Source organism: Pleurodeles waltl, chromosome 3_1 (assembly GCF_031143425.1).
Source record: "Pleurodeles waltl isolate 20211129_DDA chromosome 3_1, aPleWal1.hap1.20221129, whole genome shotgun sequence".
Classification (NCBI taxonomy): domain Eukaryota; kingdom Metazoa; phylum Chordata; class Amphibia; order Caudata; family Salamandridae; genus Pleurodeles; species Pleurodeles waltl.
The window spans coordinates 1,773,915,663-1,773,943,327 of record NC_090440.1 but is presented as its reverse complement, the minus strand read 5'-3'; the positions used below and the strand labels follow the sequence as shown (position 1 = coordinate 1,773,943,327).

The 27,665-nt window shown below is 45.2% G+C and overlaps 1 protein-coding gene across 1 annotated transcript in view; it reads left to right on the top strand.

Annotated features, from left to right (window-relative positions):
• Positions 1-27,665, top strand: part of NCKAP1 (NCK associated protein 1) — a 906,912-nt gene that overhangs the window by 313,751 nt on the left and 565,496 nt on the right. The window contains exons 13-14 of the mRNA XM_069225777.1: positions 11,837-11,969; positions 18,699-18,780. Coding sequence (XP_069081878.1) covers positions 11,837-11,969; positions 18,699-18,780 — 215 coding nt within the window. The remainder of the gene's footprint in view (positions 1-11,836; positions 11,970-18,698; positions 18,781-27,665) is intronic.

The following is a 27,665-nucleotide window of genomic DNA, read 5'->3' as shown; positions in this document are numbered from 1 at the left end:
GGCCCTGATGCCAAGGAAGGTCTCTAAGGGCTGCAGCATGTCTTATGCCACCCTGGAGACCTCTCACTCAGCACAGACACACTGCTTGCCAGCTTGTGTGTGCTAGTGAGGACAAAACGAGTAAGTCGACATGGCACTCCCCTCAGGGTGCCATGCCAGCCTCTCACTGCCTATGCAGTATAGGTAAGACACCCCTCTAGCAGGCCTTACAGCCCTAAGGCAGGGTGCACTATACCATAGGTGAGGGTACCAGTGCATGAGCATGGTACCCCTACAGTGTCTAAACAAAACCTTAGACATTGTAAGTGCAGGGTAGCCATAAGAGTATATGGTCTGGGAGTTCGTCAAACACGAACTCCACAGCACCATAATGGCTACACTGAAAACTGGGAAGTTTGGTATCAAACTTCTCAGCACAATAAATGCACACTGATGCCAGTGTACATTTTATTGTAAAATACACCCCAGAGGGCACCTTAGAGGTGCCCCCTGAAACTTAACCGACTATCTGTGTAGGCTGACTAGTTTTAGCAGCCTGCCACAAACCGAGACATGTTGCTGGCCCCATGGGGAGAGTGCCTTTGTCACTCTGAGGCCAGTAACAAAGCCTGCACTGGGTGGAGATGCTAACACCTCCCCCAGGCAGGAATTGTCACACCTGGCGGTGAGCCTCAAAGGCTCACCTCCTTTGTGCCAACCCAGCAGGACACTCCAGCTAGTGGAGTTGCCCGCCCCCTCCGGCCAGGCCCCACTTTTGGCGGCAAGGCCGGAGAAAATAATGAGAAAAACAAGGAGGAGTCACTGGCCAGTCAGGACAGCCCCTAAGGTGTCCTGAGCTGAAGTGACTCTAACTTTTAGAAATCCTCCATCTTGCAGATGGAGGATTCCCCCAATAGGGTTAGGATTGTGACCCCCTCCCCTTGGGAGGGGGCACAAAGAGGGTGTACCCACCCTCAGGGCTAGTAGCCATTTGCTACTAACCCCCCAGACCTAAACACGCCCTTAAATTTAGTATTTAAGGGCTACCCTGAACCCTAGAAAGATAGATTCCTGCAACTACAAGAAGAAGGACTGCCTAGCTGAAAACCCCTGCAGCGGAAGACCAGAAGACGACAACTGCCTTGGCTCCAGAAACTCACCGGCCTGTCTCCTGCCTTCCAAAGATCCTGCTCCAGCGACGCCTTCCAAAGGGACCAGCGACCTCGACATCCTCTGAGGACTGCCCCTGCTTCGAAAAGACAAGAAACTCCCGAGGACAGCGGACCTGCTCCAAGAAAAGCTGCAACTTTGTTTCCAGCAGCTTTAAAGATCCCTGCAAGCTCCCCGCAAGAAGCGTGAGACTTGCAACACTGCACCTGGCGACCCCGACTCGGCTGGTGGCGATCCAACACTTCAGGAGGGACCCCAGGACTACTCTAAGACTGTGAGTACAAAAACCTGTCCCCCCTGAGCCCCCACAGCGCCGCCTGCAGAGGGAATCCCGAGGCTTCCCCTGACCGCGACTCTTTGAATCCTAAGTCCCGACACCTGGGAGAGACCCTGCACCCGCAGCCCCCAGGACCTGAAGGACCGGACTTTCACTGGAGGAGTGACCCCCAGGAGTCCCTCTCCCTTGATCAAGTGGAGGTTTCCCCGAGGAACCCCCCCCCTTGCCTGCCTGCAGCGCTGAAGAGATCCCGAGATCTCTCATAGACTAACATTGCGAACCCGACGCTTGTTTCTACACTGCACCCGGCCGCCCCCGCGCCGCTGAGGGTGAAATTTCTGTGTGGGCTTGTGTGTCCCCCCGGTGCCCTACAAAACCCCCCTGGTCTGCCCTCCGAAGACGCGGGTACTTACCTGCAAGCAGACCGGAACCGGGGCACCCCCTTCTCTCCATTCTAGCCTATGTGTTTTGGGCACCACTTTGAACTCTGCACCTGACCGGCCCTGAGCTGCTGGTGTGGTGACTTTGGGGTTGCTCTGAACCCCCAACGGTGGGCTACCTTGGACCAAGAACTAAGCCCTGTAAGTGTCTTACTTACCTGGTTAACCTAACAAATACTTACCTCCCCTAGGAACTGTGAAAATTGCACTAAGTGTCCACTTTTAAAACAGCTATTTGTGAATAACTTGAAAAGTATACATGCAATTTTGATGATTTGAAGTTCCTAAAGTACTTACCTGCAATACCTTTCGAATGAGATATTACATGTAGAATTTGAACCTGTGGTTCTTAAAATAAACTAAGAAAAGATATTTTTCTATATAAAAACCTATTGGCTGGATTTGTCTCTGAGTGTGTGTACCTCATTTATTGTCTATGTGTATGTACAACAAATGCTTAACACTACTCCTTGGATAAGCCTACTGCTCGACCACTACCACAAAATAGAGCATTAGTATTATCTCTTTTTGCCACTATCTTACCTCTAAGGGGAACCCTTGGACTCTGTGCATGCTATTCCTTACTTTGAAATAGCACATACAGAGCCAACTTCCTACATTGGTGGATCAGCGGTGGGGTACAAGACTTTGCATTTGCTGGACTACTCAGCCAATACCTGATCACACGACAAATTCCAAAATTGTCATTAGAAATTCATTTTTGCAATTTGAAATTTTTCTAAATTCTTAAAAGTCCTGCTAGGGCCTTGTGTGTTAAGTCCCTGTTTAGCATTGTCTTTTAGAGTTTAAAAGTTTGTTAAAAGTTTGAAATTAGATTCTAGAAACAGTTTTAGATTCTTTAAAAAGTCTTCCAACTTTTAGCAAAATAATGTCTGATACAGAGATGAATGTGGTGGAACTCGACACCACACCTTACCTCCATCTTAAGATGAGGGAGCTAAGGTCTCTCTGTAATATCAAAAAAATAACCATTGGCTCCAGACCTACCAAAATTCAGCTCCAGGAGCTGTTGGCAGAGTTTGAAAAAGCCAACCCCTCTGATGATGACCTTACAGAGGAAGAAATTAGTGACTTGGAGGCCAATGTCCCTCCTCCAGTCCTAAATAGGGAGAACAGGACCCCTCAAGTCCTGTCTCCAACTGTGTTAGTCAGAAATAGTGAGTCCCTCACAGGAGGGTCCCACATTTCTGAAATCACTGAGGATGCTCTCAGTGAAGATGACCTCCTGTTAGCCAGGATGGCCAAAAGATTGGCTTTAGAGAGACAGCTCCTAGCCATAGAAAGGGAAAGACAAGAGATGGGCCTAGGACCCATCAATGGTGGCAGCAATATAAATAGGGTCAGAGATTCTCCTGACATGTTAAAAATCCCCAAAGGGATTGTGACAAAATTTGAAGATGGTGATGACATCACCAAGTGGTTCACAGCTTTTGAGAGGGCTTGTGTAACCAGAAAAGTGAACAGATCTCACTGGGGTGCTCTCCTTTGGGAAATGTTCACTGGAAAGTGTAGGGATAGACTCCTCACACTCTCTGGAAAAGATGCAGAATCTTATGACCTCATGAAGGGTACCCTGATTGAGGGCTTTGGATTCTCCACTGAGGAGTACAGGATTAGGTTCAGGGGGGCTCAAAAATCCTCGAGCCAGACCTGGGTTGACTTTGTTGACTACTCAGTGAAAACACTAGATGGTTGGATTCAAGGCAGTGGTGTAAGTAATTATGATGGGCTGTACAATTTATTTGTGAAAGAACACCTGTTAAGTAATTGTTTCAATGATAAACTGCATCAGCATCTGGTAGACCTAGGACCAATTTCTCCCCAAGAATTGGGAAAGAAGGCGGACCATTGGGTCAAGACAAGGGTGTCCAAGACTTCAACAGGGGGTGACCAAAAGAAAGGGGTCACAAAGACTCCCCAGGGGAAGGGTGATGAGACAACCAAAACTAAAAATAGTAAAGAGTCTTCTACAGGCCCCCAAAAACCTGCACAGGAGGGTGGGCCCAGAGCCTCTTCACAAAACAATGGGTACAAGGGTAAAAACTTTGATCCCAAAAAGGCCTGGTGTCATAGCTGTAAACAGCATGGACACCAAACTGGAGACAAGGCCTGTCCCAAGAAAGGTTCCACTCCAAACTCCCATCCAGGTAACACTGGTATGGCTAGTCTCCAAGTGGGATCAACAGTGTGCCCAGAGCAAATCAGGGTCCACACTGAAGCTACTCTAGTTTCTGAGGGTGGGGTGGATTTAGCCACACTAGCTGTCTGGCCGCCTAACATGCAAAAATACAGACAGCAACTCTTAATTAATGGGACTAGAATAGAGGGCCTGAGGGATACAGGTGCCAGTGTCACCATGGTGACAGAGAAACTGGTTTCCCCTGGCCAATACCTGACTGGAAAAACTTACACAGTCACCAACGCTGACAATCAGAGAAAAGTACATCCCATGGCAATGGTTACTTTAGAATGGGGAGGGGTCAATGGCCTGAAACAGGTGGTGGTCTCCTCAAATATCCCAGTGGACTGTCTGCTTGGAAATGACCTGGAGTCCTCAGCATGGGCTGAGGTAGAACTAAAAACCCATGCAGCAATGCTGGGCATCCCTGAACTGGTGTGTGTGAAAACAAGAGCACAATGCAAGGCACAGGGTGAACAAGTAGAGCTGGAGTCTGGAAGAATGGCCCAGCCTACCAAGAGAACAGGAAAGTCAGTTGGGAAACCAACTACAACACAGCAAAAGAAAGGGAACCTCTCTTCTCAGGAAGAAGTTCTGCCCTCTGAGGGAACTGAGCCTTTGGAGCTTGAACCTTATCAGGTTGAGCTCTTAGGCCCAGGGGGACCCTCAAGGGAGGAGCTGTGTAAGGGACAAGAAACCTGTCCCTCTCTTGAAGGCCTTAGGCAGCAAGCTGCTGAAGAGTCCAAAGGCAAGAAAAATGGAACGCATAGGGTCTATTGGGAAGATGGACTCCTGTACACTGAGGCCAGAGACCCCAAACCTGGTGCCACTAGGAGAGTGGTAGTGCCTCAGCTGTTCAGGAAGTTCATCCTAACATTGGCCCATGACATTCCCCTTGCTGGACATTTGGGACAAACCAAGACGTGGGAGAGGTTAGTCAACCACTTCTACTGGCCCAATATGTCCAACATGGTTAAGGAGTTTTGCCTCTCCTGCCCCACCTGTCAAGCCAGTGGTAAGACAGGTGGGCATCCAAAGGCCCCCCTCATTCCACTTCCAGTGGTGGGGGTTCCCTTTGAAAGAGTGGGTGTGGACATAGTTGGTCCACTAGAACCTCCCACAGCCTCAGGAAATATGTATATCCTGGTAGTAGTGGATCATGTTACCAGGTATCCTGAAGCTATTCCCCTTAGGTCGACTACTGCCCCTGCAGTAGCCAAGGCCCTCATTGGTATCTTTACCAGAGTGGGTTTCCCTAAGGAGGTGGTGTCTGACAGAGGTACCAACTTCATGTCAGCATACCTAAAGCACATGTGGAATGAGTGTGGGGTGACTTATAAATTCACTACACCATACCATCCACAAACTAATGGCTTAGTTGAGAGATTCAACAAGACATTAAAGGGCATGATCATGGGGCTCCCAGAAAAACTCAAAAGGAGATGGGATGTCCTCTTGCCATGTCTGCTTTTCGCTTACAGAGAGGTGCCACAGAAGGGAGTAGGATTCTCACCCTTTGAACTTCTGTTTGGTCATCCTGTAAGAGGACCACTTGCTCTTGTTAAAGAAGGCTGGGAGAGACCTCTCCATGAGCCTAAGCAAGACATAGTGGACTATGTACTTGGCCTTCGCTCTAGAATGGCAGAGTACATGGAAAAGGCAACCAAAAACCTTGAGGCCAGCCAACAGCTCCAGAAGTTTTGGTATGACCAAAAGGCTGCACTGGTTGAGTTCCAACCAGGGCAGAAAGTCTGGGTTCTGGAGCCTGTGGCTCCCAGGGCACTCCAGGACAAATGGAGTGGCCCTTACCCAGTACTAGAAAGGAAGAGTCAGGTCACCTACCTGGTGGACCTGGGCACAAGCAGGAGCCCCAAGAGGGTGATCCATGTGAACCGCCTTAAGCTCTTCCATGACAGGGCTGATGTCAATCTGTTGATGGTAACAGATGAGGATCAGGAGGCAGAGAGTGAACCTCTCCCTGATCTTCTGTCATCAGACCCAAAAGATGGCACAGTAGATGGAGTGATCTACTCAGACACCCTCTCTGGCCAACAGCAAGCTGATTGTAGGAGAGTCCTACAACAGTTTCCTGAACTCTTCTCCTTAACCCCTGGTCAGACACACCTGTGTACCCATGATGTGGACACAGGAGACAGCATGCCTGTCAAGAACAAAATCTTTAGACAGTCTGACCATGTAAAGGAAAGCATCAAGGTGGAAGTCCACAAGATGCTGGAATTGGGAGTAATTGAGCGCTCTGACAGCCCCTGGGCTAGCCCAGTGGTCTTAGTCCCCAAACCTCACACCAAAGATGGAAAGAAAGAGATGAGGTTTTGTGTGGACTACAGAGGGCTCAATTCTGTCACCAAGACAGACGCTCATCCAATTCCCAGAGCTGATGAGCTCATAGACAAATTAGGTGCTGCCAAATTCTTAAGTACCTTTGACTTGACAGCAGGGTACTGGCAAATAAAAATGGCACCTGGAGCAAAAGAGAAAACAGCATTCTCCACACCTGATGGGCATTATCAGTTTACTGTTATGCCCTTTGGTTTAAAGAATGCCCCTGCCACCTTCCAAAGGTTGGTGAATCAAGTCCTTGCTGGCTTGGAGTCCTTTAGCACAGCTTATCTTGATGATATTGCTGTCTTTAGCTCCACCTGGCAGGATCACCTGGTCCACCTGAAGAAGGTTTTGAAGGCTCTGCAATCTGCAGGCCTCTCTATCAAGGCATCCAAATGCCAGATAGGGCAGGGAACTGTGGTTTACTTGGGACACCTTGTAGGTGGAGGCCAAGTTCAGCCACTCCAACCCAAGATCCAGACTATTCTGGACTGGGTAGCTCCAAAAACCCAGACTCAAGTCAGGGCATTCCTTGGCTTGACTGGGTATTACAGGAGGTTTATGAAGGGATATGGATCCATTGTGACAGCCCTCACTGAACTCACCTCCAAGAAAATGCCCAAGAAAGTGAACTGGACTGTGGAATGCCAACAGGCCTTTGACACCCTGAAACAAGCAATGTGCTCAGCACCAGTTCTCAAAGCTCCAGATTATTCTAAGCAGTTCATTGTGCAGACTGATGCCTCTGAACATGGGATAGGGGCAGTTTTGTCCCAAACAAATGATGATGGCCTTGACCAGCCTGTTGCTTTCATTAGCAGGAGGTTACTCCCCAGGGAGCAGCGTTGGAGTGCCATTGAGAGGGAGGCCTTTGCTGTGGTTTGGTCCCTGAAGAAGCTGAGACCATACCTCTTTGGGACTCACTTCCTAGTTCAAACTGACCACAGACCTCTCAAATGGCTGATGCAAATGAAAGGTGAAAATCCTAAACTGTTGAGGTGGTCCATATCCCTACAGGGAATGGACTTTATAGTGGAACACAGACCTGGGACTGCCCATGCCAATGCAGATGGCCTTTCCAGGTTCTTCCACTTAGAAAATGAAGACTCTCTTGGGAAAGGTTAGTCTCATCCTCTTTCGTTTGGGGGGGGGTTGTGTAAGGAAATGCCTCCTTGGCATGGTTGCCCCCTGACTTTTTGCCTTTGCTGATGCTATGTTTACAATTGAAAGTGTGCTGAGGCCTGCTAACCAGGCCCCAGCACCAGTGTTCTTTCCCTAACCTGTACTTTTGTATCCACAATTGGCAGACCCTGGCATCCAGATAAGTCCCTTGTAACTGGTACTTCTAGTACCAAGGGCCCTGATGCCAAGGAAGGTCTCTAAGGGCTGCAGCATGTCTTATGCCACCCTGGAGACCTCTCACTCAGCACAGACACACTGCTTGCCAGCTTGTGTGTGCTAGTGAGGACAAAACGAGTAAGTCGACATGGCACTCCCCTCAGGGTGCCATGCCAGCCTCTCACTGCCTATGCAGTATAGGTAAGACACCCCTCTAGCAGGCCTTACAGCCCTAAGGCAGGGTGCACTATACCATAGGTGAGGGTACCAGTGCATGAGCATGGTACCCCTACAGTGTCTAAACAAAACCTTAGACATTGTAAGTGCAGGGTAGCCATAAGAGTATATGGTCTGGGAGTTCGTCAAACACGAACTCCACAGCACCATAATGGCTACACTGAAAACTGGGAAGTTTGGTATCAAACTTCTCAGCACAATAAATGCACACTGATGCCAGTGTACATTTTATTGTAAAATACACCCCAGAGGTGCCCCCTGAAACTTAACCGACTATCTGTGTAGGCTGACTAGTTTTAGCAGCCTGCCACAAACCGAGACATGTTGCTGGCCCCATGGGGAGAGTGCCTTTGTCACTCTGAGGCCAGTAACAAAGCCTGCACTGGGTGGAGATGCTAACACCTCCCCCAGGCAGGAATTGTCACACCTGGCGGTGAGCCTCAAAGGCTCACCTCCTTTGTGCCAACCCAGCAGGACACTCCAGCTAGTGGAGTTGCCCGCCCCCTCCGGCCAGGCCCCACTTTTGGCGGCAAGGCCGGAGAAAATAATGAGAAAAACAAGGAGGAGTCACTGGCCAGTCAGGACAGCCCCTAAGGTGTCCTGAGCTGAAGTGACTCTAACTTTTAGAAATCCTCCATCTTGCAGATGGAGGATTCCCCCAATAGGGTTAGGATTGTGACCCCCTCCCCTTGGGAGGGGGCACAAAGAGGGTGTACCCACCCTCAGGGCTAGTAGCCATTTGCTACTAACCCCCCAGACCTAAACACGCCCTTAAATTTAGTATTTAAGGGCTACCCTGAACCCTAGAAAATTAGATTCCTGCAACTACAAGAAGAAGGACTGCCTAGCTGAAAACCCCTGCAGCGGAAGACCAGAAGACGACAACTGCCTTGGCTCCAGAAACTCACCGGCCTGTCTCCTGCCTTCCAAAGATCCTGCTCCAGCGACGCCTTCCAAAGGGACCAGCGACCTCGACATCCTCTGAGGACTGCCCCTGCTTCGAAAAGACAAGAAACTCCCGAGGACAGCGGACCTGCTCCAAGAAAAGCTGCAACTTTGTTTCCAGCAGCTTTAAAGATCCCTGCAAGCTCCCCGCAAGAAGCGTGAGACTTGCAACACTGCACCCGGCGACCCCGACTCGGCTGGTGGCGAGCCAACACCTCAGGAGGGACCCCAGGACTACTCTAAGACTGTGAGTACAAAAACCTGTCCCCCCTGAGCCCCCACAGCGCCGCCTGCAGAGGGAATCCCGAGGCTTCCCCTGACCGCGACTCTTTGAATCCTAAGTCCCGACACCTGGGAGAGACCCTGCACCCGCAGCCCCCAGGACCTGAAGGACCGGACTTTCACTGGAGGAGTGACCCCCAGGAGTCCCTCTCCCTTGATCAAGTGGAGGTTTCCCCGAGGAACCCCCCCCCTTGCCTGCCTGCAGCGCTGAAGAGATCCCGAGATCTCTCATAGACTAACATTGCGAACCCGACGCTTGTTTCTACACTGCACCCGGCCGCCCCCGCGCCGCTGAGGGTGAAATTTCTGTGTGGGCTTGTGTCCCCCCCCGGTGCCCTACAAAACCCCCCTGGTCTGCCCTCCGAAGACGCGGGTACTTACCTGCAAGCAGACCGGAACCGGGGCACCCCCTTCTCTCCATTCTAGCCTATGTGTTTTGGGCACCACTTTGAACTCTGCACCTGACCGGCCCTGAGCTGCTGGTGTGGTGACTTTGGGGTTGCTCTGAACCCCCAACGGTGGGCTACCTTGGACCAAGAACTAAGCCCTGTAAGTGTCTTACTTACCTGGTTAACCTAACAAATACTTACCTCCCCTAGGAACTGTGAAAATTGCACTAAGTGTCCACTTTTAAAACAGCTATTTGTGAATAACTTGAAAAGTATACATGCAATTTTGATGATTTGAAGTTCCTAAAGTACTTACCTGCAATACCTTTCGAATGAGATATTACATGTAGAATTTGAACCTGTGGTCCTTAAAATAAACTAAGAAAAGATATTTTTCTATATAAAAACCTATTGGCTGGATTTGTCTCTGAGTGTGTGTACCTCATTTATTGTCTATGTGTATGTACAACAAATGCTTAACACTACTCCTTGGATAAGCCTACTGCTCGACCACACTACCACAAAATAGAGCATTAGTATTATCTCTTTTTGCCACTATCTTACCTCTAAGGGGAACCCTTGGACTCTGTGCATGCTATTCCTTACTTTGAAATAGCACATACAGAGCCAACTTCCTACACCTTGTCTTTGCTGTCCTTTTCAGGACATCGATATTTATATGCTCACCTGAGAATGGAGTCTCAATTTGGTATCTTTGTGCTTCATAGCTTCCTTGAGTAGCTCTGTTCTCTTCTATCAGACCATCTGCGCTTAATAACTGTTTTATGAATGGTTATCCAAGCAAGCCACATATCCATTAGCAGAACAAGTGTAATACTATACTATAACTACTATAAAACTAATGGAAACTGTTATACACTTTTCACCTCCCTCCTGCAGTAAGTAAGGGGAGTGGTTTTGTATTTTCTTTGTTTCCAGTTTCTGTAGTATCCATGTAGTGCATAGAAAATATTTGAGCAGAACTAAGATCACTTGCCTTGGTACACCATATACTGGTTTTGTAATGTCACCAATGTTTGAGTGGTGCAGACCTGCCATGTTAGTATTGCAACATCACTTGGTACTGAATTGTATGGTTACAGATACAGATTTCAGATCCCGTTTGGCATGTTAACAGTCTCACTTAAGAACGTTGTGGAAAGAAGCGATTCCATCAGCAAGAACGGTAATAAAGCTAAGGAATTGTTACTTTGCTGCCCCCAAAGAACTGCCACACCAAGAACAGAAGAGGACTAATCAAGTCCACGTTTCTTGACTGCCATTAAGTGCATGCACGTCCCGTCTCCTCGAGTGATGAAGGTGAACTCGCCAGGGAAAAATGCATATCGCCTAACCTACCAGCTGAGGGTGTGATTGAGTATATTCCAGCTTGCTCCTCACAGACCATAAAGGTATATGGCGCGTAGGCCTGAATCGCTAGCAACAGAAATAGAAAGAAGAGTGCATAGCTGTCAGCGTCAGGAGAGTGAAGTGGTGCTCTTGGCTTGCCTCTTATCCTTGATCCAGTGCAAGTGATCATTCTGGGAATGATGTAAATGTTCGACTGAAGAATATGCTCTGCTGAGCCCAGAGGTTAACTGATCTCACCAATACTGCCTCTAAAAACACCCCTGCAGTCTTATACAACATATAGCCAAACTTAACCTCTTCACATTTCATCTATTTTCCTCCTCAGCATCACGTACCAGGCCTTAAGAGCATATTGCCGTTTAGCAAAACACAATACATTATTCCAAATAATAAAATGCATTAACGTATTCAATAACTGAAATGAAATTGTTCTCTACAAGAGGGTGTGCTGCGTTGACCACACATGGATGTACATTGCAATGCGCAGTGCTATGTTTTACAGATTAATCTTTCCCTTTTTTCCCCTAGGGAGTCTGGGACATGCCAAGAACAAAAATGTTTTACTCTGTCATTAGTAGTAGAAAATTGATAGCATCCATATCTTTAAATAGAATCATCAGAGGCTCTTTTATGCAGTCGTTTGTTTCTCAGTTCTTGTATTGTATTGTTCGAACTTTTTGTTAACATTTAACATGCTATTGCTCACATGATATCATATATTTATTTCTGCTTGTGGTTTGTGGCACCTAAGTGTTATGCGAATTGTTTTGGCCTTGGCTGGATGTTACAAAAGTAAAGAAAAAACTGCATAAAAACACACTTTTTTCAACATTTTTGTAACCGCTTATTTGTTTTCCTTCCTAAGGCACATAGCTGAACTGATTTTCTATATGGAAGAACTCAGAGCACATGTACGAAAATATGGACCAGTGATGCAAAGATATTACGTGCAGTATCTGTCTGGCTTTGATGCAGTAGTCCTAAATGAGCTTGTGCAGGTATAGTTATTACGGAGTTTGGAAAGTTTAACAATCCTGTAAGTAATCGTGCAGTATAAATGTTACGCTACGCTATTTTGATTTCATTTGTATAAAACTTAACATAAACAAGAACATTAACTGAGGTTACAGATCTTGTGCTAGATTAATGCATTTAGTTATTTTCCTCACTTTATTGGAACATCAGAGAGAAGTTAGGGAATCCTGCTGAGTAATTAAAAGTTCAGTGTATTCTTTCTGTTCCTTGCTGGCTGCTCCTTATTTCAGTAAACTGGCGCTGAGATCGCGAGTGCAGCATGGCCCAACCCTTAGTGGACAATACTCTAAGCTGTGGTTCCCATGAGAGCGGTTGCCTCCTGTTAGTCAGTTACATTGTCAATCTGAGACCCAGTACTTGCCTAACAGGCTTTGCAGCCCTACTGTCTCCAGCCTGAAGCTAGCTACTCCTCCTCTCTTATGTGTGGCTTGGACACAGGAAAGGAGCGGACTGACTGCCATCTGTGAAGAGTCCTAATCATTATCAGCAAGTACTGTGACCAGAGACAGACCCAACAATGGTGCGGCCAATGTTTGTCCGATCATCTGTGCTGCAAAAGACACTTACAGCACTGCAGCTAGAGACTCTGCTGCAACTCACCTAGTGCGACAGACCCGTAGGCCCTCTATCCACTGGCTGCACTAGTGAGACAGGCAGCAAAGTGTGCGTTGGTCGACTGCAGAACTTACCAGACCTGTCTCCCTTTGGCAGAAATGTGGGACTTTTGCCAGAGCCAGCATGACAGTTAGAGACTGATGCTTAGGTTTGAAAGCTGTGTTGACTGGAGCCTACTGCTGCATGCTCTGCAGTTCCAAGAGAATGGCAAGGCCTTTACCAGACAGCATACCAGTGAGTGGGCACTTTGGCTGTTACGTGCGCAGTCTCTGGAGAAGAATGCATGTTGCAGTTTGTCTGGTTTTTGAGTGAGTGTAGTCTTTTCTGGCAAGTCTCTAGTTGGCCCAGGCTACAGGAGTGCTGCACATGATTCATTATGCTTAAATTCCTCTGCATTTTGCAGCAGTAGTTTGCAGTCACATTTTAGATAATTACTGTTTCTTAGAGTGGAAAAGCTAAATCTCATGAAAATGTGCAGCATTTGATGCTGTCGTCTGGTGCTCCCTGAATACTTCTCCTTAGCTTCGCCATAGAAAAACGTTTTGGACCATGTTTACCTAGCCTGAAAAGTGTGACATACCTTTTCCAAAAAACTGATGTAAAAGTGAAACTACAAGTCCCAGAATGTAGGTATGTGATGATGGCTAAACTCTAGTACTAGCTGAAGGTATAACACCTGGAAGTTCATTCCGTCCCAATTACCAGCACTGTTGGGCAGTGCTGTGCACAAGGTGCAGTCTTGCCTGGTGGAGGATTGATATATTGTTTCAGTACGCAGTTTTTAAAAAAAAAGGCTATTCCTGTCACTACCTCCACAGCCTAGCAATGGTTATTACAGTGTAGTGATTACAAAAAAAAGGAGACTAAGACCTTACTTATGCACATCATGAATGGGGCAGTGGTTTTAAAACTGTTTCTTGGCTGGTGCAACCTTTATAAATCTCTTCCACATCCATAAAAGTTCACAAAAAGTTTGAATTCTGAAACATCTCATTTCAAGTGCAGTAATCATTTGTGCTAATGTTGAAAAAGTGTGAATAAAAGTGTAACAAATAGAGCACTGAATTCTGATGAGAACATCTTCATGCAGATTCCTGTCCTTAAGAATATCCCTCAGGTGTCAGACTGAGCCAGAAATAATTTTCTCCAAAAATAGCTTTCCTACACTGCCAGGTAGCACCACGCGACTTCAGTCGTGACTCTGCCTGCCAGACATTAGAACTCTGGCATAATGACTCCTACATGAGCCATTTCAGGTGTCCCAAGTGGGTGCCTGTTTAATCAATGTGGTATTTTGGCTCCAACTGTGCCTCAGTGCCATGTGACTCGTGCTCACTAGCGCACAATGAGGGATGAGTAGCAGTGGGCAAGTAATTTTTGACCAGCTCTCTCTTGGACATACCAAAGCATATCCTGTGTCCTAGAGTGAAATCTTCTCCTGGGGATCAAACTCCCAAGAGGCCTTCCCACAAATAACAAAAAAAGTGCTATCGGAGGCAGAAATCCTCTTCTTTCTTGGGAGGAGTATTGTGTTTTGTGGGGCCATTCTGAGTCACAGCACACATCCTTGTCGCCAATTTTCCCTCATTACAGCAGAGTCCGAAGCTGCAAAAAATCCTACTGGAATTCTCTGCTGATCCCACATAGGTTGAGGCCTTCTATCTGGCCATGTTGGATAGCTTTAGGACTGATTCGGGACCCTCTGAAATAATCAAAGAACCTTTTTTAGTTGCCCTGGAGGGGTCCCCTCTGGCCCAACAGTCTACAGGCAAATTTCTTGAAGCTATATGCCAGCTCTGGGTGATCCAAAATTCTTCTCCCCACACCCTTCACCAGGAAGGCATTTAGTTCATGTTTTATTTTCTAATTTAAACTGAACCCTATGGCCTTCCCAACTGCCTCCCAGAACAGGGAATCTATAGAACTGGGCACCTGACCCAGAATGATTTTGCTTCAGGCAGTCTTTCCTTATTGCGAAATGCCACGGGCCTGTATATCTGATATATCTATACCTTGTGGAAGTTGACCAAACTGGTTTTTGCAGTGCTACTGGACGACATGTATAAGTCATTTTACAGTTTGGTTAGTGACATCTTGGATTCTTCGTAGCAGATCTTGATGTGCACCAAGAATTTCCCAGATACAGTTACTAGGTTCAGGGGCGCAAATGTTGCACTTTTCCGCTATACCTGGATGTGCTCTTTTGGCTTCTCTTGGGGACATGATGTTTGGTGGCAAGTAGATTTTTGGCAGACAAGGGTTTCAAGTCCTACCTTTCGGGGTCACGACCGATCCCAGAGTCTTCACAAAGTGTTTAGCAGTAGTTGCTGCATACCGCAGGAGACAGAACATCCACGTGTTCCCTTACCTAGATGACTGGCTCATCAAAGCCAGTACCTTACAACACTGCCAATATCACACTCAGTTGACAGTGGATCCCCTTCACACTCTGGTCTTCACACTCAACTTTTCCAAATCCCACTTCCAACCCCTTCTAATGCAGTCTTATCTAGGAGCTATTCTCAATGCAGAATTGAGGCTATCATACCCAAACCTGTCCGTGTTCAGAGTCTTCAGTCACACATACACTGTCAGGACTATTATGCGCCTGCTAGGGATGATGGTGTCCTGCATTGCCACCGTTCCCCATGCCAAACTCCACATACGTCCCTTACAGCATTGTCTGTCTTGTCAGTGGTCTCATTCATAGGGTCACCTGGAAGATCTAGTGTTGTTAGACCGCCATACTCACTTTTCTCCGCAATGGTGAAACACCACCAGCCTGTTGAAATGGTGGCCTTTTCTGGACCCTGTGTCTCAGGTCATTCTGATCACGGATGCATCACTGACAGGTTGAGGCGCTCACCTCCAAGACCTCACAGCACAGGGCCTCTGAGATATGTCACCAGTCCCTACATATCAATTATCTTGAGCTTCAGGCAGTATTTCTAGCCCTGAAAGCTTTTCTTCATCACCTGTCTCACAAGGTTGTCTTAGTCGGCATGGGCAACATGACAGCCATGTACTACCTACAGAAATTGGTGGGGGTGGGGGGGTGGGGGGGAGCGGGGGGAGCGGGAGACATGGTCATTCCAATTGTCACAACTCTCTAAAAAAAAAAAAATATGAAAGTGGGCTGTCCACCACCACATTCACCTGGTGGCAGAGTATCTCCCAGGGACGGACAGCGACTTTGCAGACCTGCTGAGCAGGATGCAGCAACAAGTCCACAAGTGGGAACTCCACCCACAAGTCCTTAAAACATACTTCGCAAAGTGGGGAACTTCTCAGATAGACCTTTTCGGCACAGCAGAAAACATAAAATGCCCAAGCTTTGCCTCCATGTATCCACACCCCCTCTGTCCAGGGGCAGCGCTCTATGGATGAACTGGTCAGGGATATTTGCTTACGCTTTTCCACATCTTCCTCTCATTACGTTTCTGGTTCGGAGGATCAGGCAAGCTTCTTTTACCATGGTCCTTGTAGCTTCCACTTGGGAGCGTCAGACATGGTCCTCCACACTTCTAAACTTGTCAGTAGTTCTCCAAGTGAAGTTTCCCAACAGTCTGAATCTTCTCACTCAAAATCAAAGACAGATAAGACGTCCAGACCCCAGGTCACTCAACCTTGCGATATGGCTCCTGAAGTCATATAGTTTGGTTACTTAGGATTGCCTGTGGAACACATGGACATTCTCGGGAAACTCGTAGACCCATAACTAGAGCATTTTATGCTGCAAAATGGAAACGTTTTGTTTGCTACTGCCAGCCCAAACGTATTGACCCCATCAAAGCTACTGTTGAGGACATAGTTAGTTATTTGTTCCATTTACAAAAAGCAAATTTAGCTTACACTTCCATCCACTTATACCTTGGAGCTATGGCTGCATATCTACAGAACAGACAACCTAGTTTTTTGTTCAGAATCCTAGTCAGTAAAGCTTTCCTGGAAGGCCTTAAAAGGGTCATTTCAACCAGGGTGCCTCCTGCACTATTCTGGAACCTCAATATAGTGCTTATCAGGCTCATGGGCCCTCCTGTTGAGCCAGTTCATTCATGTTCTCTTCAATACCTTTCTTGGACGGTAGATTTCTTTGTTGCCATTACACCACTCAGACATGTCAGTGAGCTCCAGGCCCTAACCTTGGAAAAACCTTTCTTCCAAATCCATAGAGGCAAGGTGTTCCTTCGCACAAACCCGAAGTTCCTTCCTAAAGTGGTTTCACAATCTCATATAAACATATCCTTTGAGTTACCAGTCTTCTTTCTGCAGCCTGACTCTGTTGCGGAAATGGCTCTCCACTTTCTAGATGTTAAGAGCTCTCATGTTTTACATTGAGAGAGCCAAAGAGTTTAGGAAAACTAGACAGCTCTTTGTAGCTTTTTCACTACCTCACAAGGGCAGTCCAGTATTCATAAACAACATAGTAAGATGGATAGTTAAGTGTATACAGACTTGCTGTGCAAAAGCAAATATACTGTTACTTTTTACTCCTAGAGCACATTCTACTAGGAATAAGGGTGCCACTATGGCTTTCCTTGGAAATATTCCTATAGCTGACATTTGTAAGGCAGCTACATGGCCTACACCATATGCATTCGCACAGCGTTACTGTGTGAATGTACTAGCATGTTAACAAGCCAACATAGGTCAAGCTGTGCTACGAAAACTTTTCCAGTCAACTTTAACTCCCACAAGCTAGCCACCGCTTATATGGAGGGACTGCTTTACAGTCTATGCAGAGCATGTGTATTTACAGCCACATATGCCATAGAACAGAAAACGTTACTTACCCAGTAAACATCTGTTCATGGCATGTAGTGATGTAGATTAACATGTGAAGTCCCTCCTCCCTTGGCGCCTTTGGCTGTTCCAGTTACATTCTGTTTGTATTTATGTGTACATATTTAGTTGCATTTGCATGGACATCTCTTTCTCTATACTCCACTCCTTTACTCACCGGCCTCCGGAAAACAATCTAATAAAGGAGTCAATGTCCATGCGTACTATCAGCGAGAGGAGGAGTCACTCGATCCCGTGTCTCGAAACGCTCCCTCGTAAAAAAAAAAAAATAACTTGCACCACTCCTAACCCAACACTAAATGGCAAAAGTATGCAGAGCATGTGACTCTACAGCACTTCATGCCACAAACAGATGCTTACTGGGTAAGTAATATTTTCCTTTCCAGATAGTTAGCTAAATTACAAATGTATTCTTGCTCTAAATGTGATAAGTATTCCCTTAGCCTTTTGTTAAGAAATAGGGGTATATTGTAATCCGAAAATCCTTAATATGTTTTATTTCCTTCCTCTTTTCCCAAGTGGATTCTAGCGCTGTGGCTGATAGATGTTTAAACCATGCGTGTCCATGTTGGACAATAGATAAACAATGGATGGTCTTGGTTTGCTCCCCAGCACAGGTTCAAGAAATCCAGTAAAATGTTAACCTGAAGGCTTTTTGTTTGTTAGACTTCATACCAGCTGACGTAATGTTGTGGTTTTTTAAACAAGATTTCAGGTATACGCGGAGTGTACAGTAGGAAATTTACATTTAAAATCAAACTTAAAGGTGAACAGTTCTCATTTTGTCCAGCTAGAGCTCTGACTTATCCTACAATGTTTCTTCCATAAACATTTGTCTCACTGTATTTAAAAATTTGTCAAGGTTGGCATGTGTATGATTTAAATGTTCTGCATATTTGTTATTGCTATGGCACTCTTTGTAAGGGGTGGATTTAGGAGCTCAGTTGTAAGTAAGTGCTATTGTACAGCAGACTCTTGTAGAAACAATATCAAAATATGGCCTTTAAACCCTGAGGATTTGAATGTTGTATGCTTAAGGGACAGATCCAAGTGAGGCACTGCAGTGGCATCATCTTGCATTGAATGGTAAAGTTTCTAACACTTTAAGTTTATTCATTCTGGTATAAACATTTCAAATTCTCTGCTGTGTTTTTTTTATTTGCTCCATTCATAGTCTGTGAAGTTTGTCTTCTCTGACTTTGCTTGTTAGCAGTTTAATAAAACCCCGAAAGTAGATTTAAGAAAATTAATTGCATTTCTTTTTATATTTTCAGAATCTTTCAGTTTGTCCTGAAGATGAGTCTATCATTATGTCCTCATTTGTAAACACAATGACGTCGTTAAGTGTAAAGCAGGGTAAGTCAGATTTATTAAAATAGCTCAAATGAGAGCTCTTGGCAATGTGTTTTAGTAAAATATCCCAGTTTTTTAAAACACAATGAATAGGGTTTTGGGAATATGTCAAATGGTTTCTAAACCTTGACACTGGTGCAGTTCCTCTATAACATGCACCCGGAACATTTCAAATTACAGACTGAACAGATGGCAATCTTGCTGATGACTCAGGGTGAAACATCAGGCAACCCCATATAAGGATTATTTTTTGGGCTGCTGGTACTTGATGTTTCTGATGAAAAGGAGAGAAACTCGGAACTGATATATTATTTGTGGGATTTTGTTTAAGCCTTATTGTAGTAACCAGTGCATAGCTAGGCAATCCAGTTACATCAAAACCTGGAAACATTTACAGTCAACAAAAGAAAATCAGCTCTGCCAGGCACTCTGGAAGGAGATCAGCTCAAATCCTAAAGCCAAGTCAAGATAGTATTTAGATCAGGCCTTAGAAGACTTGGAATTATGGGGCTCAAATCTCCCCTATTACGCGTTCAAAAAAAATCTTAAACTGAACAGTGAAGAAAAGATCGGTAATTATGGATAAGAGCCTACTAGATTGCGCTCTTGGATGGTAATAAATGAGTACAAGCTCCTGAAATATCAGCCTTATCTGGAGGCTTGGTGGTCAAAAGCAGACAAGGATTCTTTCATCAAACATCGCTGTGGCATTATTCTTGGTAATGCCCATCGACCCCAGTGGGAACGCACTGTAACAATTCCTCAGTGTAGGCTGTGCGGATGTGGACTGGAAGATATAATTCACCTGATCTGTATCTGTAACAACCTATGAAACTACCAATTTTTTTTTATTAAAGGCGGCATTCAACCAAAGGGGGATACGGTCCTGTAGACAAGCGGTGATTGCCTGCTTTAAACCTTCTGACTTTGTCTTAAATGTAAAAATTTACAAAATTGTTTACGTTTGATATAAAAAAAAAAACTACTACTAGTTCAAAATAAGTAAAAACATAACATAGGTACACGCTGGCTCATGGGCTCGTATAGTAAATACGAAAATATTTTTAGCACCTACCTTTTAAGAATTACTTTTATAACATACTCGGATCACAAGCATAAAGACGAGGGCACTGTTAAATGATGTATTTTACAACAAAATTGTCGGACAACAATATGCTCACCTCTAAATAGGAGGTCATTGCAAGCATTAAACAACATTATCCTTCCCATGTAATATACACTAGGAAAGTTACGGTTAGAGATGCTGGACTGCACGTAAAGACAAAAAGTAAATTTGTAGACTGAAATGGGGAGTTTCTTAAAATGTATTTATCTTAAAATGTAGGTATGATGCATTGGTTTTTATTAACCACGCATTTAAATAAATAAACCTAAACCTGAAGCTTTATTGTAGTAATCCTTATATTCTGGTCTAGTGTTGTTAAAAATACATTTTTATTCCGATTCATGCTGCAAATCATTTTATATTCAGGATAACACAAGTGGACTGCACTAGTTGAAACTCAGGGAACACAAACCCTTTAGTAAGATCAACTATCCACCTTAGAGTAGCTGATAATGTGTTATTCAGCAGTTGTTCACCAGATTTGATTTCCATCAGTCATGTGACTCAACCAAGTTCATTGTTTAAGGGGACCGTTGAGGGCAAATATATACATACGTTGGCGTTGTTAGACAAATCTTCATGAAAGTTTCAAAAGTAGTACACCAGTTAGTTCAGCTGCGCTCTGGAAAGTTTTTAGGGGGATTCGTCAAATGGGGGCAGAGAAAAAGGGAGGAGTGGGTTCCCAAAATGTTTCTTCCCCAAGGAATGCCTGAGGATTTTGACCTTTTCGAAAATGACTACAGCCTGAACCGCCGAAAGGAATTACACCAAATTTTGCAGAAAGGTATATCTTGGTCTAGAAAGAGCCCTGTTTGTAATTTGGTGTAAATCTGTTCAGTAGTTTTGGAGTTATTAAAGAAAAATTATATTTGTATAGCTAGACCAGCGGATCCACCTTTGGGGGAATCTGCGGATCCGGGGGCAAAAGCAAGGCCCTGTTTGGTGGCCTCCATTTTGTTTCTTGGCTGGGCCCTAGGGAGAAAACATGACTAAAAATTCCCATTAGGGGTCAGGATAGAGGTATCCTAGCCCCATAGGACACATGGAGGGGGTCTCTGAGGGACCCCTCATGGGCAACAAATTGCCTCAGATTATATTTTTTTGACCTGCGCAAGGATACGCAGATCCACCACAGGACTCAGCACGGCACCCAGTGTAACTTTTCGAGTGAGACAGGTATCTGAAAAACAAACAAAAAAATGACACCCACTCAGACAACAAAACCCTGCTGCACACACCCAAAGGGCATGCACAGTGTGGGGTTAGGGTCATTGGGGTGGGGTTTGATCCCAGGTCCTACCTGAAGGCCTTGTGTGACCATGGATGTATTAAAGTATGGTAATTATATATTACTTCATATTAAACAAACAAAAAAAATAGAACTTCACTGGAAAAACAGCGGAACTTTATAGTTAGGGTCAAGTTTTATTCTCACAAAACAAAAACAAATTCAGCAGTTACAGGTTACACTTATCTGAAGAAACCATAACTCATGCTGTAAAGTAACTTTAGACCACAAGTTATAGTTTCTTAACACAATCATATATAAATATGTTTGGTGGTATGTGTCACTGTAGATACACATGCTGTGCATAAGCTTAACCATCTAGTGTTTGGTTTGGAGTAGAACAACTTGTTTTTCTTTGAAGAAACTTTTCGAGCCACGGGATCGAGCGGCGACTCCTCTCTGTAATGCCTGGCATGGGCCTTTAGTCCTTTGTTAGAATGTTTCTCTCTGCCATTTGGTCGGACATGTGTTCCTCTATCTCGGGGTTCTCTGCTCCATACAGTCTAAAACTGTATTCTTTCAGTCTTTCTATCATCGTCGGTATTGTTTTTAATTGCGTATTCTTCAATACTTTATCTTTCGGTTCCATTTTTACACCTGGAATTGAATTTTTCAGCCCTTTGGGGCGATAAGAAGCCCTCTCTGGCCCTCTTTGGACCAACCTCTTCCACGTGCCATTGAACTATGCAGCCATTTCGGATTTGAAAACTCACACACCGAACTCCACTAGGTGTGTAATTTGTGTCTTTCTCCTGACCACAACGAGCAGACCTGTGGAGCGTGCTGTTCTTTTCAATCAAAGGAGACACTTGATATCGAAGAGCTCGTTGGATGGAAATGGCATCTCGACATTCAGATGACACACCAGACATCTTCGGTGATGAGCATGCTTGGGAAGAATTGGAGCAGGAGGGGGCCTTCTCCTTTCCAGATTCGAACTCTGACGTGGAGTCGGACATCGAGAGTCAACCATTACAGGCAGCGCAGACTGTGAGTAAAAAGACCCCTTTTCCATCCACCAACACAACATCAAAAGAGATCTCCCGTCCTCCACTGCTTTCCAGCCATGGTCAGAGCCAAGAAACTTATTTGGATGCCCCACCTTCCAGCTCAGCACTGAAGAAAGCCTAAGAGAAATCTTCAGCATTGACCTCCAGCGGCTCTGTTTCAGCTCTGACAAGACCGAAGATACATGGTGCTCAGGTGCCGAAAACTTTGATACCGACCACTTCAGCACCGGAAAACGAAAACCATCCAACCACAGTTTTGGCACCAAAAACTTTCCATCCACAAAAAACTGGGAACTGAAAATATTAGAAAAGACTTTCAGTGATTATGGACAGTCTATAACCACCACTCCATCACAGGTGGAACCAGTTTCAGAAGTTATGGAGCGCCGACTTTAAAGAAGGGACAGGGCGGATTATAACATCACCTCTGTCCCCTTTAAAGAGGACATTAACTTTCCAAGGAAGTCAAACCTCTCCACCTCTACCTAATTCTCCATAACATATTCCTCCACCAACATCTGTCCCTTCTTTAGGGTTCACACCACCTGGCGGGGCTCAAGATTTAGGGGATACATTAGATGAACAGGACCCATGGGATGAGTATAATCTGGATCCTATAACACCAAATGATCCACATCTTTAGCCAGCTAGACCGTCACCACCTGACGATTCCACCTCATATCAACATGCTATAGCTAGAGCAGCAGCATTTTCACAACGTACATATGTAATCTGATCCAATAGAGGGGGATATTTTATTTTGACACCCTTGGTGCAACACATAAGGAAAGTCGATTCCTTTCAATACTTACAGGCATGCTCAGGCTTGCAGATGAACTAAAGAGTCTGTTAGATCAAGGGATATCACTCCCAGAGTGGATAAAAAAACAAAAACAAGGCTGCACCCACCAATCCTTTATTTATAAAAATAAAAACACAGATCCCTCCAGACTATTGCATGCAAAAGGGCTAATAGTTAGTCAACAGGAGCCACACCTCCTCCTGATAATGTACAAAAATTAGATGCAGCAGGGAAAAGTGGCAGCCCAAGCAACCAATCACTGGTGAATTGCGAATGCTCAAGCTTTGTTATCCTGGTATGATAGAGCTCATTGGGATACCAAGGAGGAGCTTTTACAATACCTCCTAGAGGAACACTGTAAAATGGGGGGTAGAAATTGTAAATGAGGGACAAACAATTTATAACTCTATTAGATGTGCGCTTGATGCTGCTGATACAGAAGCACATAATGTTAACACCAGTGTCTTCATTAGGCACCATGCCTGTCTCAGATGTTCAGGGTTTAAACCGGAGGAACAATAAGCAGTTTTAAACATGCCCTTTGATAAAGAGCATTTATTTGGGCCACAAGTGGATACCACACTTGAAAAATTTAATAAGAGTATCAAACAGCCAAAGCTATGCTCTGCAAGCCAGCTCACACAGGGGTACTTTTCGGATTTGCAAGGGGCTTTTGATCATCATGTCAGGTACATTCGTCCAATCAAACAAAGCTTACCTCTCAATAAACCAGAGGTTACTTTAGAGGATCATATAGAGGCAACAATATCAAAGGAAGAGGAAATCACTCAACCTAGCGATATGGCTCTTGAGGTCATAGAATTTGGATATTTAAAATTACCAAAGGAATGTATGGATATTCTTAAACAAGCACACAATCCTACAACTAGACAATGTTATGCGGCAAAATGGAAACATTTTGTTTGCTGTTGTCAAACACAAAACAGTGACCCTCTCAAACCAACAGTACAAGACGTTGTACAATGTTTATTACACTTACAAAAAGAAAATCTAGCTTACACATCTATTTGTTTACATTTAGCAGCCATAGCTGCATATCTTCAAAACAGACAGAATATTTATTTGTTTAGAATTCCAGTTATCAAAGCTTTTATGGAAGGACTAAAAAGAATAGTTCCCTCCATGAATTCATCCAGCTCCATCTTTGAATCTTAACATTGTACTCACAAGGCTTATGGCTCAACCGTTTGAGCCAGTTCACTCCTGTTCCTTACTATTCCTTTCATAGAAAGTAACTTTTTTAATTGCGATCACCTCCCTTAGACATGTCTGTGAGCACCAAGCTTTATCTTTGGAAGAACCTTTCTTTCAAGTTCATAAAGAAAAAACTGTGTTAAGAATAAATCCAAACTTCCTTCCAAAGGTATCTTCAAAATTCCATATTAATCAATCAATATAATTCCCAGTTTTCTTTCCACAACCAGATTCAGTAGCAGAAACAGCTATATATACTCTAGACGTTAAAGGGGCTCTTGTGTATTATATAAATAGAACAAAAAATGTTTGGAAAACAAAACAAAGTTTTTGCGTCTTTCTCCTTACCACAGAAAGGAGAGCCTATATCTAAAACATCTATAGCTAGATGGATAGTCAAATGTATTCATACTTGCTATAGTAAAGCTAAACAACAATTACCTGTACCACCTAGTGCACACTCCACTAGGAAAAAAATTAGCATCTGTGATATTTGTAAAGCAGTAACATGGTCTACATCACACACATTTACAAAACATTATTGTGTAGACGTTTTTACACGACAACAGGCAAATGTTGGCCAAGCTGTACTCGCAACACTCTTTCAAACAATTGCAACTCCTGCATGCTAGCCACTGCTTTATGGAGGGACTGCTTTACAGTCTATGTACAGCATGTGTATTTACAGTTACACATGCCAACAAATGGAAAATTTTACTTACCAATAGACATCTGTTTGTGGCGTGTAGCCCTGTAGATTCACATGCACCCTCCCTCCTCCTCGGACGCATATAGATGTTGCAATTTAATAATATTTAAACAATGTACATATTTAAATACATCGCATGAACATCTTTACTATTCTGCTCTTTATCTTTCACTACTTCACTCTCATGCCTGCGGAGAAACAATCTAACAAAGGACTCGAGGCCCATGCCTAGTATTACGGAGAGGAGGAGTCACTCTATCTTGTGACTCAGAAATTTTCTCCAAAGAAAAACAAGTTGTACTACTCCTAACCCCACGCAAGATGGCGAGCTTATGCACAGCATGTGAATCTACTCCACTGCATTCCACAAACAGATGTCTACTGGTAAGTAAAATTTTCCATATATATATATATATGTTCGATGGCATGTGTAGCTGCAGATACACATGCTGTGCGCATCCCGCCATCGAGTGTTACAAGTTGTTTTTCTTCGAAGAAGTCTTTTCGAGTCACGAGATCGACGGACTCCTCCCCTTTAGGCTCCATTGCGCATGGGCGTCGACTCCATCTTAGATTGTTTTCTTTCGGCCATCGGGTTCGGACGTGTTCCTCTTCGCTCCGTGTTTCGGTTCGGAAACTTAGTTAGATATCGGAAAATTCAAAGGTATTGTTTGCGTTCGATATCGGGTTAGTTAACGCAGTACGACACCGAATCAAGAAAAAGCGCCGGTGGCCCTTCGGGTCTTCAATTCCCCGGCAGGGCCTGGTCGGCCCGACCACGTGCGTCTTCAAGACTAATGGAACGGACCCCATTCCGCTTCTGCCCCGAATGCCACAACAAGTATCCTTACACAGATCAACATTTGGTCTGTAATTTGTGTTTGTCTCCCGAACACAAAGAGGATACCTGCGAGGCCTGTCAGGCGTTTCGATCGAAGAAAACGCTAAGGGAACGGAGAGCACGAAGGCTTCAAATGGCGTCGGCGCCGTCAGGACACCACGACATTGAGGAAGAAGAGACTTTCTCCATTGCTTACTCGGAAGAGGCCGAAACAGAGCAGACGCAGAAAACTGTGAGTAAAACAGCCCCAACCAAAACTCACATAAAAATCATGAAGGCCCAGGGGACGCCACCGCCGGCAGGCCATGGCTTAACCCGTAAAATCGGTGACCGTCATTCGGCACCGAAAAAGGGCACACATGTGTCGAAGTCGTCCGTCTCCGGTCGAGATACCGGCACAGAACATACTCGGCACCAGGACCCTAGTTCCGAGCAATCTAGACATCGAGATACCTGCACCGAGATGAGTCGGCACCGAGAGATCGGAACACCGAAACCCAAAAAAGTGGCTTTGGAGCCGAAAAAGACTGTTGAAAAGGTTTAGATACCAAAACATCCGGCTTCGGAGCCGAGAACAAGCTCCTACACCGAGGAACAAGGCCTTTCAGCACAAATGCAAGGCCATAAATTCGAGCAAGAGCTAGAAGCAGGGGAGCCAGATTATACACAGAGAAGGCTCCATATTCAAAAGGATACAGGGAAAATAAGAACTCTCCCTCCTATAAGGATGAAAAGGCAACTTGCTTTCCAAGACAAAGATAAACAACCACAGGCAAAGGTGGCAAAACAAGTAACTCCGCCACCATCACCACAGCACTCACCGCAACCATCACCAATTGCAACCCCACCTATGATGCAGTCTCCAACGTACACAGGGATGAGCCAAGATGACCCAGATGCATGGGATCTTTATGATGCGCCTGTATCAGATAATAGTCCCGACTGTTACCCAGCAAGACCATCACCACCTGAAGACAGTACTGCTTATACACAGGTGGTGTCCAGAGCAGCTGCTTTTCACAATGTGACACTGCACGCTGAACCGATTGAAGATGACTTTTTATTTAATACTCTGTCGTCAACACATAGTCAGTACCAGAGTCTACCAATGTTACCAGGAATGTTGAAACACGCAAAGCAAGTATTTCAAGAGCCCATAAAAGGCAGGGCCATCACACCTAGGGTGGAGAAAAAGTACAAGCCTCCCCTACAGACCCTGTGTACATCACGCAGCAACTGACACCTGACTCAGTAGTAGTAGGTGCAGCACGTAAAAGGGCGAATTCACACACCTCTGGAGATGCACCACCACCCGACAAGGAAAGTAGATAGTTCGATGCAGTGGGGAAAAGAGTTGCAGCACAAGCAGCCAATCAATGGCGCATTGTCAATTCACAGATATGACAGAGCTCATTGGGATGAAATGCAACACTTTATAGAACATCTGCCCAAAGAGTTCCAAAAGCGTGCACAACAAGTGGTGGAAGAGGGCCAAAGTATCTCGAATAACCAGATACGATCGGCAATGTATGCAGCAGACACAGCTGCAAGAACTGTAAATACAGCGGTCACTATTCGGAGACACGCATGGCTATGCACCTCAGGATTCAAGCCCAAAATCCAACAGGCTGTGCTTAAAATGCCTTTTAATGGACAGCAGTTGTTTGGGCCGGAAGTGGACACAGCTATCGAGAAGCTGAAAAAGGACACAGATACGGCCAAGGCCGTGGGCACGCTCTACTCCCCACAGAGCAGAGGCACATTTAGGAAGACACAATTTAGAGGGGGGTTTCGGGGCCAAACCACAGAACCCTCAACCTCACAAACCAGACCCACATACCAGAGCCAGTATCAGAGAGGAGGCTTTCGGGGACAATACAGAGGTGGACAGTTCCCT